The 21,048-nt window shown below is 37.8% G+C and overlaps 1 protein-coding gene across 3 annotated transcripts in view; it reads right to left on the reverse strand.

The window, feature by feature from the left end:
• CACNA2D3 (calcium voltage-gated channel auxiliary subunit alpha2delta 3) overlaps positions 1–21,048 on the reverse strand; it is a 454,430-nt gene that overhangs the window by 360,768 nt on the left and 72,614 nt on the right. For 2 of the 3 annotated variants that reach the window (XM_064723751.1, XM_064723749.1), the window contains exons 1-2: positions 18,397–19,294; positions 17,704–17,785 (exon numbers count right to left, since the gene is read on the reverse strand). In XM_064723751.1, coding sequence (XP_064579821.1) covers positions 17,704–17,785; positions 18,397–18,515 — 201 coding nt within the window. In that variant the 5' untranslated portion in view covers positions 18,516–19,294. Of the gene's footprint in view, positions 1–17,703; positions 17,786–18,396; positions 19,295–21,048 lie in introns of those variants that run through there. The other variant, XM_064723753.1, reaches the window with a different exon arrangement.

Raw genomic sequence — 21,048 nt, forward strand, 5'->3', positions numbered from 1 at the left:
AGTACCCATAACACATCAAATGAGATGGAGCCCAAAAATCTCCACATTAGGCTCAGCATTCCTGAGGACAGAGGCATACCAAGAGTCAAAGCTTAACTGAATGTCCTCAAGGCGTTTTAATTTTTCTCAATGGTAATAAATCCCAGACAGATAAGAGAGTTTCATGAGATTTGGTTGTTTTTTTCTGTGTTGACCAAGTTTATTGTGTAAAACAGGAATTTTTTTTTCTTTAAGCCTATGTCATAGATACAAAATGTTTAGGCAACTGCAGGAATGTGGAAGGATTTATTTCTAAAAGTAGAGATAGATCACCTAAAAAATCTGGCTAGCACATGGCACTGGTTAAAGAGACTCTTCTGAAGTGTGGAATCATTTGCCTGAAAATTTGCATCTGCTTACTTGGAGGAGAAGGGCAAATTATCCTCAGGAGCCCAAACAGATTTAAAAAATGGCAGAAAATGAAATATTGATCTGTGTGTAAAAACCAATATTTTGCCTGATTTCAACTGTTCTAATTTGCCTGTTAATAACTATCTATTTATTGTTATTCCAATCAGATGAGAAAGGCTCAGCAGAGAAACACATGAGAGAGTGGAATTTGAATAAAGGAACTTTTCAGACAGCTCACCCACAGAGAAGCAGGGCAGGGTGCGTGGGGAGGGGTTTGTCATTGATTTGATTCCAGGTAGGCAGGGTTAAAAACTTAATGGAGTGTCCAGGTAAGGATCTGCTCATAGAAAAAATGTGGTCTGGACTGAGAGCTGTACCCCAAAGATTCCTATTAGCCAGTACAACCAAGATTCCCAGTGTGACTTCATACCCTCTGTCTCTTTTGCAGTTCATCTTTCAGCATCAGCCAACTAACTGAAAGCCAATTGTTTACAATAGGAATACATTTCCCTTTAGTGAGAGGGGAAAATAGAAGACAGAACTATGCCTAGACAAAGGAATAGAGTTAGATAAGACAACACCTACTGTTGTCTTATTGTGCTGCCATTCCCAGCTCCAGAATAGAAAAGCTGAGGAAATGAGTACCCAAGCAACACTGATCTTCAGAAACACAATTGTCTATGTGTGTGACACACAATAGGCACTCTCAAACAGCACTCATCAAAAAAATATGGGACACATAATTTAAAATCCCCCTTTGAGTAAAACTTTAATTTTAAGTTTTAATCAATAATTACTTCCCTTTGAGCTGTTGCTTTATATTCTGTTTCAAAAGCATTTGTGGCAAAGACTCCTCAGAAGGCAGCTCAGCAGATTTGGGGCAAGACACAGACACCATGACACATCTGCCTCTACACCAGGCTCCCAGGCCAGCCTACAAATTCCTTCATTTCCTGCTCTTTTCTTTTCCACTATTTTCCCTCTGGTGTCAGCTACACAGCCAACCTTAGAAATATGATGATTCCACAAGTCAAGTTTACTCAACAATTTTCTGGTTTACTTTGAGTTTAACTGCACCAACCAAAGTGAGAGCTTTTCATACCTATACCCCCCTCCTCCCCCAAAATATACCATTGATTTTTTAGTTCTCTTGGCTCCTGAGCACCTGCCATAGCAGCAGCTCCAAGCACTACTAAATTACCATTTCTACATGGGACTGCATGTACATGGTTTAAGCAGCAAATTGTTATTTCGTCCTTATAAAACTTTGGGTAAAGCAAAAATAAACCTCAAACAAAGGAAACACACAAAAAATAACTAGGTAAAGCTAAGATCTCATTCACAGCATGCTCTGGACAAATTAGATGTCCTTGGGGATGTTGCTTATTTTTAACTCTCATTCTTTCTATTTTTCATTTACAAGCGTGCAATAACTTTATGGTAAGGAAGTTGCAAAGGATACTTTTATACAGAAAGGATTTGTTTCTTTAAAAGGTCAAGAAAGAATCCAGACAGTATCTTACCAAAAAAAACACCCAAACAACAATTAAATCCTGCTCTTAGAACATCAGACATAAGACTTGGCTTGTTTAGGACAATGAACAATGGTATCCATCTTCACCTACTGTCCTCCTCCTTTACCTCTCTAATTCAGAATAAACAACTTAATACTTATGTTAATACTTGTGTAGCACTACAAAGTAAATTTCTGTTGACATTTTCTCCACATTTCAGAAAACCAGAGTAAGAAAGGTCTTTTTCATGCCTAGACAAACACCACCTGCAGTATAACACCCTGCTGCAGTGCTTGGGTATTTTTATCTCTGTACAGGTAGAGCAATCCTTGAATGTATAATGAATACATGGCAGAGGGGAGAATCTGTACAGGTGCTTTTTTATCAGCCTGTTTCTTGTTCTCCTGGATAACCATGTTATAAAAATTAAAAAGTTTACCCTGTAAACCTTATCAAGACTTGGAATCATATCACAATTCTAAAATATGATTTTTAGGGATTATTTAGACAAAGTAAACAAAGAGTAGACAACACAGTATGTAGCTCATTAGTGACAAATTTCACCATCTCATACAATAAGGTGTATTTAAATGGCTCTGCAATATCTTTTTTACCAAAACTCATAATGCTTCATACAGCTACATAACAATCAAATTTAATACAAGGTTTTTCAAGATTTTAGGGAGTTTTGTTTTTTAAGAATGGCATATGATTATGTACCTACACACGTAACATATCTTGTGAAATCTATCAACAGCAGTGAGAGAAAAGTTAAGATGGAACAGGTAAATAGTCCTAAAAATGGAATCTTGAATATGCAGTCAAAAAACAGGCATAAAACTACACAAATGTTATTTGTTACCCTTTTATAGCACAGTGTTTAGCCTGCAGTGGTAAAATCCTTTCAACAGTGTCTCTATGTTCAAATGAAGGTGTTGGCCATTAAGACACAGCCAAGTAAATCAGTTTCTTTCTGCAACTATAGCAAATCATGACCTTGAGCTGTTTCATGCACAATGAACAAGCAGAGAATTATTTTCACTTTCCAGACAACATCACATTCCACAACCAAGGAGAAGTTCTAGAATAAATGCAGTCAAAACCAAGGGGCATTTAAGAGGCTGAATGACACTGGCCGAGACAGAGAGGTCCATGATAAGTCAGAGGGCAAAAGGAAACAGCCTCAAGTTGCACCAGGGGAGGTTTAGATTGGATATTGGGAAAAAATTCATCACCTGGTCAAGCGCTGGCACAGGCTGCCCAGGGAAGTGGTGGAGTCACCATCCCCAGAGGGATTTTTTGTACATGATATTTCTTCAGAGATAGGTATTGGGGTATTTCCAGGAGCTGAGAAGGTACTAACAGCTTTACTACATGTGTATATATTTTTTAAAAATTAAGTTAATACACAGGAGTAAACCTGAAAACAGAATTAAATAAACAGTACTAAGAAAAAGTGAATTATCAAATAATATCACAAGTCTGGAGCAAGGACAGACAGTTGTAGGGGGAAGGAAATTAAATGTATTAGAAAGGAGAATGGAAATAAATGCTTAAGGCAAATGACATGTTGTATATCAAGCCACTCATTAAAAAAGGAAAAAAGCAATTCTTTATATGTGATACAAGGACAGAGAATAGTTGGTGTCACAGAAGGATTGCCAGCTCCTGTGGGAAGCAATGAACAGAATTAAGACTTGCATATTTTGAAATCAGTAGGTGAGAGAATCACATTTAATTGTTCCCCTACAAAAAATGGGATTCTATTCCAGTCACTTTTCCTTTTAGGCAATTAAACAAGGAAACAAAAGCCATCTTTCAATTCTAACCTCCTACCCACCAAGGAGAAAAAGTAGAAATCAGCAAAGTACATGCATGTTTGCAGTGAAATAAATTACAGGCCGACTTACGTGAAGCCATCAATAAGATTTATAATTACTCTTCATATTTAAACCACAACATTCTTCTAGTCTGAAAAACATTGCCCCCTCAAATATTCTCCCCCTTTTTTCCAAGAGAATATGGTTTCATTACAGATAACAGTCTCATTACTGTGTATGACTATTGTGAATATAAAAGAAAACTTCCTGATTGTAGATTCAATCCTTTTGCAATTTATACAAAACTCAGCATTCCAAGAAGGCAGCATACAGTCAGAGTAGGTGCAGATTATTTTCATATATCCTAGATTTATGTGGAATTTTTTTCTGTATTAACTACCTGCATGTTAACAGCAATTCTTCCCTTCACTTTCCTTGTTTACATCACTTCTCATCAGCAGTGATGATTTTAGCCCTAGACCCTCAGCAGAGAATCTGCTATTCTTTGACAATAACTGAGGTACACAACACTTTAGGCAAGAACTTTTCATTAAAAGCTACCCAAAACCAGCCTCACTTGAGGCACAAGGCTGCACAGAGGTGCCACTGACATTTCCACAAGAGAAGTGGCTCCCATCTGCCCTGGCCTCAATCAACCCTGAACTGCTGTGCATTCAAATGCTGTGCTAATTAGTTTACTTCCAAATGAGACTGAAATAATAACATTAATCCTGCACACATCTTGTTTTCATTCAAGCCTTTGGAAACAGATGCTATAAATGCCATATAGATGGTTCTTCTTTTTTGACAACATTGTTATCTATGCAAAGTTACAGATGTTGACCTGTTCAGTCAACTAGATCAATCATTCATCTATACCTACTTGTGATATTTGACCCTTTTCTATTAAAAAAAAAACACCCAACTTACAAAACAGAGAGTACCACACCTATTAAAACACACCCCACAGAAGCAAATTTTGCATAGAAGTTGCCATCATTTTTTTTTTTTTTAACTGTAGACAGAAAGCAACACTTTGCACATCTTTATAGACATGGAAAAAGACATTTCAGAACTGAATTGCATAAGGTTAATCACCAGGTCAGGGGCAAACTAGACCTGTAGGTTTTTTGAAGGCTTTGAAAGCAGGAATGCTATTTAATTCAGCTTAATGGCTGCACTAGACAATGAACATATCAACATTTCAGCCAAGATGGGAAAGAATAATTTCTGCCAACCTACAGGTTAAATAGTGTTGAAAAATTTTCTGTGAGTGAAGCCCAAGCAACACAAGCCACAGAACACTCTGGATTTCTTGTCCTTTCAGCCACATCAGAAAAACCTGGGCTTTTACTAGACTCTGGAGAGGAAGGTACCCAACAGACAGGGAGGATTTGTGGGAAGAATGGGAATTCTGTACTTTTCAAGACATTATTATTTAGGTTGTGCATTTTACTGAAGATTCTTGAGAAGAGCTGAGTTAGCAGCTGGTTTTGTCTGACAAATTATGTTCAGAATAATTAGAGCTTTCAGTAATTCAACTCCTGTATATTTATAAACCAAGATAAATAAGCAGCATGCAATCAGATAAATATGGTCTAGATGAATAATACTATACACTAACATTTGAATTATTCCAACACATAAGTATAGGTCCCAGTCCCTCATTTCATGCTGTGCTCTGCCATCCTTTTTCAGACAAAATTCCCTAGACATCTTGCAATGCTGAGGAAGTTCTACTGAAAAAATATATATCTACATTAATAACATGCTTAAGGTGGACTGGACAGGAGCAGTGCCAATTTATGAAGGTAGTTGAACTATATTCCTATTACACTGAGGTTATAAAGAATAAATAACTTCAGCAAAACAAACTACAATTTTTTAAAAATGTTTAAGCATTCCAATTTTAAGCATCTGAGAAGCAAAACATAAACGTCAGAATTACATCATTACTAAATCCAGTTTAATTTCTGATGCCGTTCCTGAATTGAAATTTACATTTCTTAGCATGTAATTTCTTCTTTTCAGTTCTTGGCTCAAGTTTTAAATCATGTGGTACTTGTGCAAAAAAGTCAGCTTGACCTTCTACGACTTATATGTTTTAATATGTTATTTATGTAATAGATTTGTCAAAAATCATCTCCAGGATACAGATATTGCCTGCCTTTCATACAAATGTATTTATTCTCCAATGGTCTTAAAATACAGAGAAGAAACCAACGTTCTTCATTCTGCTTCTTTGCCCTCAATGTGTTCCATTCCTCTTCATTTGCTACCTTTATGTGTCCTGTTCTCACCTTTGGCTGGTTTTTGAGCCTGCAGCAGTCCCCTGATTCTGGCTCCTTTCTGCAAAACTTGCCTCCCTCTCCATGACAGAACTTCCCTTTGAATTTGGAGGAAATTCTGTCCCTCCCACTCCATTTCCTACACACGCCATCCAAGGCACAACAAAGTATATTGGCTATCACTGGGGAAATAACCATCTTTTTTTCTCAATGACATTCACAATGAATAAAGTGCACCAATGGATCCTAATCTATTTATTCTTCCTTTGAAGGGTTCATGCATCATAATTTAATGAAAAGATTTTAAGAAAAACAGCTTTATTTGCAAAACCTTCCCCCATTCTTAGGTATGAAAGTATTACTGAGCTATTACTCATTTTATTTCTGCATCATTTTCTCAGGTGACCAGATCCTTACTGCAGTATTATGATTACAACCATAATCAGAGCCATAAAAGTTTTAAAGGCACTTTTAAAAAAATTACATTAATGGTAAAAATTTCCAAAGGAAAAAATGTAATGGCTATGAACAAGTGGGAGTAAAGAGAAGGACAGAGTGAAAAATAACACATGAAAATAAATTTCTATGGTAATTGAAATGTAGACAGAAATAATCAGCCACTCATAAAATAATAAACAAAATTGCTCAATTCCCAATTAAGCTGCATTTCACAATTGTGAATTTGACTCCAATGAGAGTCTTGTTAGTTGGATCTTACTTGGAAGAAAACCAGAATAGGTCAGAAAGGTCTGAAGGATCTAGACAGGAAAAAGTAGTGCAAAATTGAAGTTATGCGGAAAACGTATAATGAGAAAAATATCAGCATGGAAAAAATTACAAGGGAAAGAAGGGAAGGTTTGCAAATTTGCAAATTATTTTCTGATATCAGCAGAGCATATCACCTTGTATTCAAGGCACAGGAGGGATTCATCCTCTGACAAAAAAGGTTCAATCTCCCTTGCCAGTGCAATGCCATATGGAGATTTATTGCCAGCTACAGACACCAAATATCAACAACAGGAAAGAGAGAGTTTTTATCAATTTTGTAGTTATTCAGGAATGTTACAGGAAACCATTTATCTTCTCAGTAGTGCAAGCAGTTATATTTAAATAGTGTGTTAAAATTAATGCCTTGTAGCTCTCAGAGCTGATCCATTCCATTCCACTTCCCTCTGTTTTCACATCCATATGCTAAGGGTGTTCTTCACCAGCCAGTTCTCTCAAAATGCTAAACTCTATATAATGAAGCATTTCCCCTAATTCTAATACCAAAATTTTAAAATTTGAGGGGGAAAAAAGGTATTACTAGGCCCATTTTACACAGAAAATTGGGAAAAGGTGCCTCCAGTTGGGGAAAGAGGGGAGTTACACTGGCACTTTTAATTTTCAATGTAAGGTTTCTGGAACTCTCCATGAAATACTATCACCACTGCATGCACCAGATTTGTGTGACATTACAGGTGAAATTAGCATTGTGCTTAAGGACTGCACTGAGTTTTGGCCACCAAGATTACAGGACTTAAGTAGACCATCAAGAAAAGGTTATCATAGCCTCAGGATAAAAGGCAGATATATCTATACATAGAAAATTAGTGTTGACCAACAGAAATTCTCCAGTTTTCTTTCATTCACGCTCTTCTCGCTCTCAAAGATTTCATGGGGGATGCTGGAATTTATCCCTACTTTTACTGTAAAGCAGCATTGCAGTTTGTAACGAGTGCATGTCTGAAATGTGAAGCGAGTGCCCCGATTTTTTCTCTTTCATGCCATCTATAATAGCTTTCTTCTTGTACTTTGATGAAGAAACTGCAGAAAACATTATAAAAGGCACAATGTGCATAGGGGGTAATAAATCTGCTGGATGCAGATAGTCAATGGCTGCAAGTCATAATCTAAAGCTTTGCTCTTAGCCTCCTACCAGTTTTCATTATCAGTGAAAATTGCTATTAATGTAATACGATAGCATCATGGCCAAGCAGCTCAGAACTCATACATTTCATACAGCTGTCAGAAGATGATAGACATTTAGCTTCAAGGTAAAGCCAAAGTTTCAGTGTTCCTGCTTTTTATCTCTGAAGCTTTGTTACTTTAGAAGATAATTATCTAATTTTGTGACCAATGATGTGTTCCCAACACATCAAATTTTAATACCCGTAGTATGTAGATTTTTTTTTGTGTGTTTCTTTTGAAAGTCAGAAATTTTAGATAGCTTGACACAAAATCTTCAAAGTATATTGAATAGTCAAATATTAAAATGGGACCTGGAGGAACAATAGGAACACTGGGGCCCTGACCAGAGTTTTCATAATGCATTCCAAACAGCATTTTCACTGTGCTGTTACCTAACAGGCTACAGATATTATGACTGCATAATTTTGAATCCTGTTTTTTGAAAACAACTAAAATTCTTGTTTGTGTATAAAAGCACAAAGAAATCCCTTGACAGCTACTGTAGAATAAAGCAGAAATAGACAATAAGACATAAAATCTTCTGCCAGCTGACAGACTCTTTCTGTACAACACTAAGTTCACTTAAGATACTGGGGGGGAAAAAGATAGTAAAAGAAATGGCTAATAAAGCAAGTGGAAGCTAAATGGCTTGTCTTAGCCCTAGATTAGAAAATAAATTCCTGTGTTACCACGACAAATTAAAAAGTCTTCTCCTATTCATGCAATCAGCTAAGTGGAAATTACTCTTGAGACTTGATAATTATGAGAACAGTTACACATTCCTATTGTGAGTGGTAAAAACCCATCTGAATATCAAACAGCAGAGAGCTCAGTTTAAGAGTCCATGAAGCTACAAGAACTATTTTAAAATAATAGGTCAGAAAAAGTGTTGGGACCTGATGAAGCAACTGAAGAACTCCATAATGCTGTCTATGACTGGGAGGACCTTAGGGGTGCTGCCATCACAAAGGGCTGTGCCTTTCCATGCCCTCCAGGAGATTGTGAAGATGATGAACGGACAATATTTAGAGAGGTAGAAGTGACACTCAGCAATAAAATGGAAATGGGAAGTTACAGCTCAAGTAACTTCTTGTCCAGACTAGAGACAAGCATTGGAACCAAAAAGGTTGTGGTTCTGCTGCCTGGGAAGGTTTTGAAGATCAAATTCAAAGATCCAAGAAATCTGCACTGATTTTAGCTTTGACCATGCTTTGAACAGGAATCAGAGTTAAAAGACCTTCTAAATCCTGTTCCAGAATTCATTATTCCATATGTCCAGAAATTATGAAAAACAGAGCTCCACAGGGAAAGACAGAAAGACATTGTATAGAGGAGGTGATGAGTGTTGGTTTCCAGAACCAGTTTTTTGTAGTCATTAGTGTCAAATACAAAAGTCTCAATTCTTAGAGAGTACAATTAGAATTTTTTAATTCAGCATCACTATATTCAGAACAGTAAGCCAAAGAAATCTTAACTTGCACATAGTAGAGGAATGGTACTGACAGGACATATAATCCATCAGCTGCTCAAAATTCAGGGAAGCCTGTCAAATCCACATTTTGAAAGCACAAAGGAAAAACATCCTATCAGAAGATCAATTAGAAGCTTTTCCACCTTTTCCTAAAAACTAAGAGGAATGTTTCAAAGAAATTACTGTCAGTGATACATATGAGAAACTTCACTAATCAACAATCCACATAATCCACACATTAATCCCTGATGTTCTGAATGAATTATACACACAAATTTCTCTCTTTATTTCCCCAATCTTATGATGTAGATTAGGCCACTTTATAGTTTTGTTTGTTAATAGACCCGAGAAAAGTTTTTCCTTCATCTTTTACTTGCTTAACTTTGATACTCTAATATCTCAATCTAGAAGGATAAATAGAAATAACTATCTCTAAGTGCCTCTGTACTATAAAATTATTTATGCAAAACATTTGGCATCAGGCTCAGAAGAAAACATTTCTCTCTAGAAAATATGCCCATTTAAAAACTGAAAGATTAAAATGAGAGATAAACAAGGTGGTTCAGAGAGAGACAGGGAGAGAAACAAAGACAACAATAAAGCATGTCAAGAAAACTAAAAGCAAACACACAAGTAGGAGCAGATGCTTTGACAAAGAAAACACCTAAGATTTTATAATTTTTTTGGGTTTTAATCACCTCAATAAAGTGCATTGGTTTAACTCTTTCCAGTTCTTTCATGAATCTTGACATACAGAAAACACGGTTAGAAGAAATCCCTTCTCAAACTCTTTTGATGAAGAATCACTACAAGAACCTAGATGCTTTGAAGACCCCATCCAACCAACCTACCAGGCTCCACCTAAACAAGTAAAATTTCAATGCAGGTGCTTCTTCAGGAAAATTCTTCTCAAGAAAAACAACAGTGAAAAACAAACTTTAACAAGTATCAATTGTTGATTAAAAAGCGCTAGAACCTATGGCTGGTGCAGAAGGAATCGACCAGGAGTTTACATCTGATCATTTCCTGCTTTCTCCCTGGGACATCCCAGAGTCTTACAAGCCCCACTGAAGTTCCCTTGTAGACTTCACAGTTACATTTAACACAAGAACACACAGGAGCATCTTGAAAAGCTCATCTTATTGATACCTTATCACATGGCTGTCAGACCTGAAACCCAACAAGAGATATGTGCAGTCCACATTTTTTCCAAATAAACTTTTCCAAAAAGTTTATTCTATTATAGCTGACATATTTATTCCTATATAGTAAAATGATATTTTAATAAGATAATTTGTTTGTGTGTTTAAAAGGGGAGGGGAAAACCAGCAAGACTTCATCCAGCCTGGCTACCCAGCACTGACAATTGTGTTCATAACATGTTTCTGCTCTGAAATGTGAAGGACGCACCAGCTATGCCTTAAGGAGATGTAGACACAAAGATTAATAGCACATAGATACAGACATCAAAGAAGAAATAGAATTACTATAATTGATGATAGTCCAAAATAAAGGATTTAGCTCATCTTCATATCAGGCAGTTCAACAAAGTCTACATAATGCCCAGGAACCTGGTCTGAGCAGCCAACCTGCAAGATTTCCACACTATTCTAGGGTTTTCTCTCAGTAAAACAAAATTAAATAAATTGATAGTAGCAAAAAATTAATTCTTGTGTTTAAAGACACAATTAATTAAAATTAATTCTTGTGTTTACAAGGTTCTTGTACATCTACTATGGATGTGGAGAACACATTTATGTTGCCTTTTTTTGGTATGCTGGATCCTATGTGAAGGAGTATCTTGAGCAATCACAATCCCCTCATATGTTATATCACTGTCTTTAAAACCAGTGCACTGGATATCATCTATTACAGGGGTAACTTCACCTGGAAGGTCCTGGGAGACCTGAGGGCGGGATATTTTCAGTAATTATGTGTCTCTGAAATTAATCACTTCTGGAAAGGCTACCAAGACCCTTAGCAACTTCTTCCCAACTATGATTTTAAAAGTGGTTTTGTGAAGACTTCATTTTTAAGTACAAATCTTGCAAGTATTTGATCACACACTCTAAGAAAGCACTACAGCTTTACACAAATTAACTTGGTGGACGCTAAAAAGGACCATAAAAACAGGATCATCCATGTAATTTTTGCAAAAACATTATGTGTAAAAAAGCAAAATGGAACTCCACAAGAACTACAAATTAATTTAGCTATTTCATTAAAACCTGTCAGTGAAGCTCCTACAGAAACTAAAATACCATCTACCTCATCAATATATAATTTGTGATGTAAAATGTGTTAAGACTTATTATCAGCAACAAAAAACTGCCCCCTACAGAACGGTAATGACATTTGAAAGTGTGGAGTATTGATTGGCAGTTACTTAAGAGTGAATCACCACTACAATACAGCATCCACTCATGCTCTACATACCTTCACTGGCAAGATAATTTGCATGGAGAGCAGCTCCTTTAACCTTGAAACGTAAGCATTTTCCAATACAGGATGTGAAAACAAACAACCATAAATGCATTAAGCAAGGGAATTAGCATTCTCTTCCTTTCAAGATCTAATGTTTTCCAGTTGGATTGTCTGCTCAATAATTTCCATATTAAAATACATTAATGAAAGTGCAGTGCATTTATCATGAACTTACTCAAGCCATCTCATATTCCTCTTACATACTAACAGTACAAGTTTTTTACTTTGAATAACACAGAGGATCACACTCAAACCCAGACAGACACAGAACAGACTGCAAAATAGTGCTGAAAGAGGCAAAACATGAATTCAGCATGGCTTCCCTTTCAGATCAAGTGAAATCTGAAACATGATGTTTGATATTCAAGATGATTTGACTACATTTTAAAACCATTACCAACACCAAAAAAATTACTACTCCCACCATAACATTCAAACAGGAGAGGAGAGTACAAATCACAGATTGTTCAAGGTGCAATTCTAACTTCATAAAAGAAAAAGAAAATTTTCCAATACCTCCAGAAAAGGCACAACTTTATTACAAAAAAAAGTCCAAAGGTTTTTTAATTATGGAGAAAAAGAAGTATTCAAAATTTGATAAGACTAATTCTTTCCTCTACAGATGAACATACTACCTGAAGATTAGCATGGAATCAAAGGTTTTCCCACCAAATAGATTAGTAGCATAACCATTTGTTGGATTTTTTCATTCTTGACCAAAGTTAAAATGTCTATCCAGAAGTATTTACATCTTTATGTCTGCAGAAAACATAAAATACTGCAAAGCACACAAATGTTCTGCACCTAGTTTGGCATGGAGAATAATCTCATTGTTCACATAGCCCAAATATCTGTAGGAATTAAAGGTGATGGAGATTTAAGATCTGCAAGTTCCAAAACATCATATGCATTAATCAACAGAATTACGCTGGTGTAAGGATCTCAGGTGTATATTTTTTTTACTTTCTAAGGTTTGATTTTTAAGTCAGTGCTAAGAGACACATTTTACATAAAATGGACTTCAGGAGTCCAAATTGTAATGAATGAACTCTGAATACAGTTTTTGGTAAGGTCTACACCATTTACTTGGTGTAGAATTTGAATTTGGGCTTTGGGGTAAGTGTCAGGCTTCGTGGGTGGGGAAAAAGGGGTCGTTGCTGTTGGTTGGGTTTGTTTTTTGTGTTTTGAGGGTGGTGGTATTTCCTTTGATGGAGTTTCTGTATCTTTTGATTCACAGTCATATGTCTACAGATTTTATTGATAATTTTTTCCTATTTTTTTTTCCTGTTTTAGAAATGCTCAACTGGCAAAGTCTAAATTGATATCCAACAAGTCAGTCCATGCCTATCCTTTAACCTGCAGGTCTCAGTCCTAGTTGACCCTTTCCTTACAAGCAGTAGTTGCAGTGTCTCGAGCAAAGAAACAGCCTACAAAAACCAAAACCAACATAAGGCTGAATAAAAGAAAGGCAATTAATGTCAAGATGATTGCACTAAACTTGCCTAAGAATTTAAGTCTCTATTATACAATTTAAACTAAAGATAGATGTACTGTATGAATCAGATCCACCAGCTGAATGCTAATTGATCTAAATCACCCCGTTATATTAATTTTGCACTGACATTTCCACAGTTGCAAGAAACTCCTAAGATACAGCACCCCATCCTAGTCAGGGAGATAAAAGGCAGTTCTGCATCTTTAAACACAGGAATGCTCTGCTGACTGAAAAACCTGCTCTGAGAAAACAATGATTTGGGAGCTCCCAAGACAATGAAGGATTTGTCGAAAGGAGAGGCAGATGCAGACTCCAGCCTGCTTCAGAGCAAGGCAGGCAGGGCTTACATAACACTGAGGGCTCCAGCACACAACTTACATAAGGAACATCTCAGGGAGCCTGAAACAAGCTTCTGGTCAGGAAAAAAACCTTGTGGAAGGACCAAGAAAATAAGGGTATTTTTACCCTTCCTACACTTGCAATGAATAATATTGACAATTCAGGAAGAAATGAAGAACCAAAGCTGAGAATATTTTTTAAAAAAGAGTCTCATCAAAAAGAACCTGAGAAAGCACAGACCATGCTGCACTTTCACACAGACACTGCACTGATTTAAGAGCTTTACTGTATTACAACAGCATTCCCCAAAGCCTGTTTTCCAGAACTCTAATTGCAGCAGCTGAAGTGAATATGTTCCTGGCACCTAAGCCTTGCTTTGCATCCCATATTGGAAGCCAGGCTTTGCCAGTGGGCTATGCTCTCACATTCAGTACAGGACCCACAAAACTCAGAGTGTTTACAAAAGAAAAACAAATCAAATATGTCAGGATTCAAATAAGGCAGATGTCTTTTGACAGTCTTAGGAAGAAAAAAAACACCTAAGAGAGAATTAAAATTAATTCTTGGGCCCCAGTAGTATTTGCTAAGTAGGTGAAGAGTATGAACATCTCTAGAGCATCAAGGAGTCTCTCCAAATCTATATGACAACTGTAAAGCCTCCAGACACCAGACAAACTAGGAATGATACAGTCCTGTTTGCTACTGGATGTTTTACGTTACACTTAATGGTGTTCCATCTCTTTGAAATCAAGGTGTAGAACATTTTTTAAGTGCTAATTTTGCTTATAACCTCATCATAGTTTCTGAAATTACTTACTGAACTATTATTTTTCAAGGAATTTGAAGCATCTGTATTTCACCTAAAGTCAGTTTTGGGAAAAGTCATGTATCCCAGATACTTCTAGATGGCATAAAAAAATACTTGAATAAGATTATGGTAATCACATAAAATAATAAAACATTCAATTAAGATATGGGAAGCAGTGTCTTTTAAAATATACTTTCAAAAAGCAACAAAAATATTCTCATACATCTTTTACAAACTCCAGAGAGCACCAGCGCTGGTCACGTATTTGATGTTCACAGTAGAGCAAGACCTTAAGAATTGCAATAACTCCATCAACACTCACAACTGTAAACTGGCAAAAAATTTCTTTACTGAGTATCTCACACGAATTAATTTGCTCAATGGAATTTTAGTGTGGGTCAAATGACTCAATGTGCAAAACATTTGGGCAGCAGAGATTGTCAATCACGACTGTGAGCGCATCCCTTTGAAAGCAGCACTCACTGTGTGTGCTGACAGAATGAATCAAGTAACCTTTACATTAATTTTTCATTTAGCAAGCCTGTATTAAGCTAAATGGCACTCCAAAGCAGTTGACAGTTGAGGAATCTATACTGTCCAGATCCATAATCATACACACATTTTATATCTTCACTTGTTTAAGGATGCTTAATTCATAATCAGGAAATGTGGGCTCCTTTGGTAATATCAGAAGTCTCACTGCTTCTAAAAGTGGAATCTTGACTTTAAAATGACATGGATTCTGATCACCCAGAGCTCACAGTAAATACCAAACATATTCTTGATGCCTGGCTAGTGGGGAGGGAGGAGGTGGGAAAAAAAGGCATTTGTATTTAGAGCCCTCCTGTGCTATCACCTCCTTAACTGTTGTGACAACCTCTGTCACTGACTTTGCATGTTGAAAATACTTGCAGACCTTGAAGTTTGGTATGTTTCTATTCACACAAGCTTACAGAAAAAATATACTTTATAACCATACAAAAAAAGTACATGGTAAAGTCATCTGTCATCCAGGCTCATTTGCCACAATCAACACCAGGATACAGCAAGCTTAAATGGACAGAGACATTTTGGAATTCTAAATGAAAGAAAAAGCAACAGACATATTTTAAAAACTACTGTAACCAGAAGGAAGAAAAAAAGAAAAAAACAATACATGTGACAGAGGAATAAATGCTCTAAATACCTGCCAAACCTGCGGTTTTTTTCTTTTCTCTTTCATTAAATAAGGAAATATAAGCAAGAAAGAAAAACAAAATAGCTTTGAAAGAACACAAACTGTCCACCTTCAAAAACAGGAGCACAGACTGGTTAGTGAAACAGAAAGGATGCTGATGAAAAGGTAAAATGAATAGCTTCCAATTACCTACAATTATAACAACCAATAGGAACCAATCTTGCTGCTTCAGAGGGAAAAAACACATCACAGAAGGGATGACAGCAGCATCTACTATGAGGAAGAGAAGGAGGATTAAGGATTCCATACTGACTCTTTGTGGGATTTAGCATGATTGCCACACAGGGTACATTCCATATTCTCCTAGCAAACATTGGGCTCAGGACTGGGTACGTTTCATTTCCAAAGCCATTTTAGCGCAGAAATGGCTGCACATGGAAGAGCTCCAAAGTTAAATAAAGATACTTGTTTGTTATGGCCCAATAAAAAAAAATAAATCTTTTTAATAATACTTGATTACAAACTAATCAAAAATGAAAGCTCCAACTGCTTTATGAATTTAAGGTGTTCATAAATAACAGTGACAATGTAAGACTACAGAGACTTTAAAGAATGTGAGCTGGAAATATAATAAATATTGAGTGTCCAGATTTTCATAATAAAATGAGTTTGCCCAACATATTGAAGTGAAGTCATTTAAAGGCCTTAAAAGGCAGTAAGAGACCGCAAATATTTTGGTTCCTAACTGCTCAGTATTTTCGCTTAGTGAAATTCATGTTTTACAGTCCTGGGTGTACAAATCTGAAAAGGCAAGCTCCTAAACAATTCATACATCTTTAGTAATTACTAAAGCCAGTTGCTTTCATTTTAAAGGATAGCACAAGCTTTTTATTTCAGCTGCTGCATGTACAGTTATATAATTTCACACATATATAAGCCTTTCAAAATAAATGCTAAAAGCTGAAGGAATAATTTCCTTCGCAATCAGACAAAAAATAAAATTAGTGTTACTCAGAAGTAAAAATCATGTCTGCAAAAATTCAGCAGAAATTTAATGTATGGGTTGAATGAGCGTTTTTTGATCAGTGAATGTCTCAATGTTTTCCCATTTACATATTGCATTTTGAGAATCACATGTTAAATGCCCCAAAATAGCAGTCTCAGTCTAACATATTCCTCTTAGTCTCTCATTTTTTTTGCAACTGTTGTAAAAATAAACTGTCCACGATACAGAAGTTTACTATAGGTTGCATATTTAAATTAAACAGAGTCTTTGATTTATACCTAATACTCAAATCTGCTTTTTCATTACCCTCTGTCCCAATTATGCAGACTTATACCCATTTCTCAAGTTTTTGCTATACTTCACCACCTTATTACCCAGCTGTGCAGCTGAGCAAGAAGATAACCACATTCATTCCTCTTATCTGTAATGATGTAATACATCTCAGCACTGGGTTAAGATGATTGGGGAATAATGGCATTGTAAAAACTGCAGAGATGACAAACAACAGAGCAGCCGCCTTCTCCTGATACAGTGCATTGTGTGCATAGCGCCCAGGGTGAAAATAATACAATATGCACTAATTCTGCTCCTTGAATGAAGTTAGCATCTTTCATAAGAAATAGCTGTTTCTGCACAGAAACATCATCATCATCATCACAATGCAGCAACCAGACTAAACACCCGCAACCTGGGCTGAAGCCTAGGCTACAAGGAATAAGTGTTGGAGTTTACTTTCCAATGGAAAAAAAAAAGTCATTCCAACAGAAAAATATCAGGTTAAGCAAGGACTCTACAGATAGTGCAGTGCAATGCAAAGAGTCATCAGGGACTAGTATGCAATACAAAAATAGATCTTGGACAAAAGCATGCACAGCACTGCTTGCCTGTTCATTTAAAAAATTAAATCTGCCTCCATTTTCTCGGTTAAAACCTTCCTTATTACAACTAAAGAAATCCTTACCTTCTGTAGGAGCTGGGAACCTGAGTATTTGGCTGCAATAGATTTGATCTCTCCACCAAAGGCTGAGGCCCAGAGCTTTACACTGTGAAGGAAAAAAAAAAAAGAGACAGGAAGAAATGTAATACACATGTCAGAGCTAGCAACAGAGACTGTAACAGCATCAGCTGCACTCGGAAGGATCTGAGCAATTTTGCATTAGAGAGCTCACTAAGGAACCTGAGCACAGCAAAAGATCAGTGAAGCTGGACAAGTATAAGCACAAAGCAGACCCTGTGCTAAGGTAAGGCCTCTGATAAGGAAACTGCCAACCTGAACCATTAAAATTTAAGGAATTAACTTGTACAGAAACATGCTTTGGCACAACATGACATATATCCATTGAAAGGAAAATAGTAGATAAGATAGCAAAACAGTTCTGAATGATAAATTCCCACATGAGAAAGTGTTAACTACATCAATTTTAGTAAATGCAAGCGCTTAAAACTCAGTGGCCACATACTCCACCAACACATGCTCCTACAATAAAATCATAGTGCCAAGCGCCTTGGAGACAACCACTTTAAACACAGGTGACAGAGGAGCAAAGGTGCCCTGGAACAGCCAAATATCTGCAATAGGAAAACAGGAGAACTTGAGCAGCCAAGTTCTCATCCTTGAGCATGGTCCTGAGAGGAATAGCACGAAAGCACTTACACTGACAAGGGGATCTGCTGCTCCGATCCAACCACATCCACTAAGGCTGTGTTAAAAGCTGTCCAGAAGATAAAGAAAAAGCCCCCAAAAGCCCGAAGAAGATTCAGGTTCTCTGGCATTGTGCCTCTCTGTGCCTGGAAAGGTTTGGGGAAATTCAGGTGAAGCTGAGTCCAGCAGCAGTGGGGGTTTGTCTCTAAAAGCTTCTTTTCCCCCACTCTTACCCCCTTCCACTAGAAGGGGACACTGGAACACCGCAAAAGAAAAATTCACAGCTCCATCCTCATTCCTCCAAAGAATGACCCTCTCTGTGTAATGGAAGGAGCGGAGCAGAATCGAAGCGCTAATGACTTGAAAACTATTGTGTCCCTGGTAACAGCAAAGCGTTTTCCAGCACTACTGCAGCCACTTGCATGTAGTTCTTTACAACTCCGCAGTCAGCAGTGTGCTGAAGTTACTTCAGTGACCTACTGCTGCTCCAAAGTGCCCTTAGCAGCCAGAAAGCAGACTATTGATTCCAGCTGGGGAGGCTGTCTTCTTGCAATTACTGCTCACTTGGCAAATGGAAAGCTGCCTAGAGTTCTCCTTTCCCTCGCCGATAACCTCCAGCCTTCATCCCGATCAAGGCAGGCAGAGCTCTGGTTCAGCGGAGCGGGAGCAGCAGCCTTTTAACGGGATAGCGCCGACACAGAGAGGCAGGCACAGGAGGAGCTGGACCAGAGGGAGGGCACGGCACAAGCAGAGAAAGTCTGGAGGCGCTGAAAGTGGAGTTGAGCCCTTGCAGGAAGGCGAGGAGAGAGCGCTGCACATTGCCGGGGGCTGAGCTTGGGAGGGCTCGGCGGGGCTGGCAGGGGCGGGGGCGCGGGGCCGTGCACACCCACCGGAGAGCGATCAGGCAGGGCACGGCGGCATGACGAGCACCTGTCTGTCCGTCTGTCCGTCACACAGCCCGGAGAGGCGAGGGCTGCTCGCAGCTCAGCGCGGTGCCCGGAGCATCCCGCTGCATCCCGGCGCCGCACCGGGCGGAGCGGGCGGAGCGGCGGTGCCGGCCCGGGGAGCATCGCCCGCAGCCAGCCCCGGCTCCCGGTCAGGCTCGCACATCGAATCGAGTCGTGGGGAGCACGTCCTTGTGCATAAAGGCGCCTTTGCTGCTTCCTCCCACGCCGGAGCACTGCAGCAAGTCACTCTCCGAGAGCTCGGGACCGGCAAAGGCTTATGAATGAAAAGAAATGCAGCATAAGTAAATCAATGCGGGCTGACTCCAGCCTATGAATAAATTATTAATTTGTGCTCATAGAAGAATCCTCTTGATATAGCAAATATAGGATTACAAGCTCTTCCACTGAGAGAGCAGCGTACGGAGCAGGAGGGATTGGTCCAGGTATTTTTTGTTGTTGTTGCGTTTTAAAATATTCCCTTCCTCTTTTTGCTTTTATTCTTCTCCCTCTGCTTTTTTCTCACCTTCTTCTCTACTAAATGTGCAGACTTAAAATAGCAACTGAACTTTAATGTAAACAAGTATGGCAAGACCATGATCTGAGCACGGGCTGAGTCATCCTTGCATCCTACAATATAGCTCCAGTGTCCGCTCCAGAATTCCAGTTTCTTCCCTCTGTAGTTAGAATTAACACCTCAAAATATTCACTCTGCCTTTGTACACTGTCCTTATCTTAACATTTTCTGTCTTGAAGCTCGAGATATAGTACCTGTATTTCTTTCCACATTAATATCTCTAAGAGCCCTGAACAGTTTGCTTTAAATATCAAAACCTCTATTCAATATCTAGCTGACAAAAGCATCCTGCTTTCTCAAAAGAAATGAGAAGTTTAAAGATAGAAAGATTAACAGGGGAACTGTGCAGAACAGAGTAGCACAGCACCCTGCAAGTTTCACCACCCACCAGCCATCCCCACCACAAACAGTAAATAGATCACATTTCCCTCCGTACTAGTACCTTTGTATGAAGGCAATAAAGAAAATATTTCTTAAAAGGAACATTTATTTTGTGTATTACTGAACCATTTTGAAAGTCTTGTTATCTGTGCTGTTACTGTGGGTTTCCTAAGCAGTGTTTAAAACATGCTGCCATGTCACCAGGTGTTCAGCTTACCTACAGGCAGAAATGTAAAAATGCACATGGCTGACTAACAGTATATAATCAATTATGTGCTCCTTTGAACATATTACATAAACAATACTATCTTTCCAAAGCCAGGAATGAAACAGAAATGAGTGAATGTCTCAATACTTGTGTTGTTTACTTCTTTTTACATGCTGAACACTGTCAGGCAGTAAATACATCAGCTCATTTTGTGAGATTCAAACAGTTCTTATGTTAACAAAGATCCTTATCTGCTTCAAGCCAACACAGTGCCCTTATGGCAAGTAACAGTTACCTTCATTTCTGAAAGCATTACTGGAAGCTTTTTGAAAGCACACAAAATGCTTGTGTACAAGAGGCCAGCACATTTTAACACATCACTAATTATTGGCAAGAAAAGATGATAAAGTCATTCATCAAACCTTGACTTTGTTTACATTTATCATACATTCAATACTATATCAGATCTACAGTTTAAGCATCTGCTGTGTGCAAAACTGGACACTCACATTTGTTTAATACACAAATTGTATTTGCACTATTGCTAGTCTAAG

The sequence above is a fragment of the Zonotrichia leucophrys genome, chromosome 12 (genome assembly GCF_028769735.1).
Source record: "Zonotrichia leucophrys gambelii isolate GWCS_2022_RI chromosome 12, RI_Zleu_2.0, whole genome shotgun sequence".
Taxonomy (NCBI): domain Eukaryota; kingdom Metazoa; phylum Chordata; class Aves; order Passeriformes; family Passerellidae; genus Zonotrichia; species Zonotrichia leucophrys.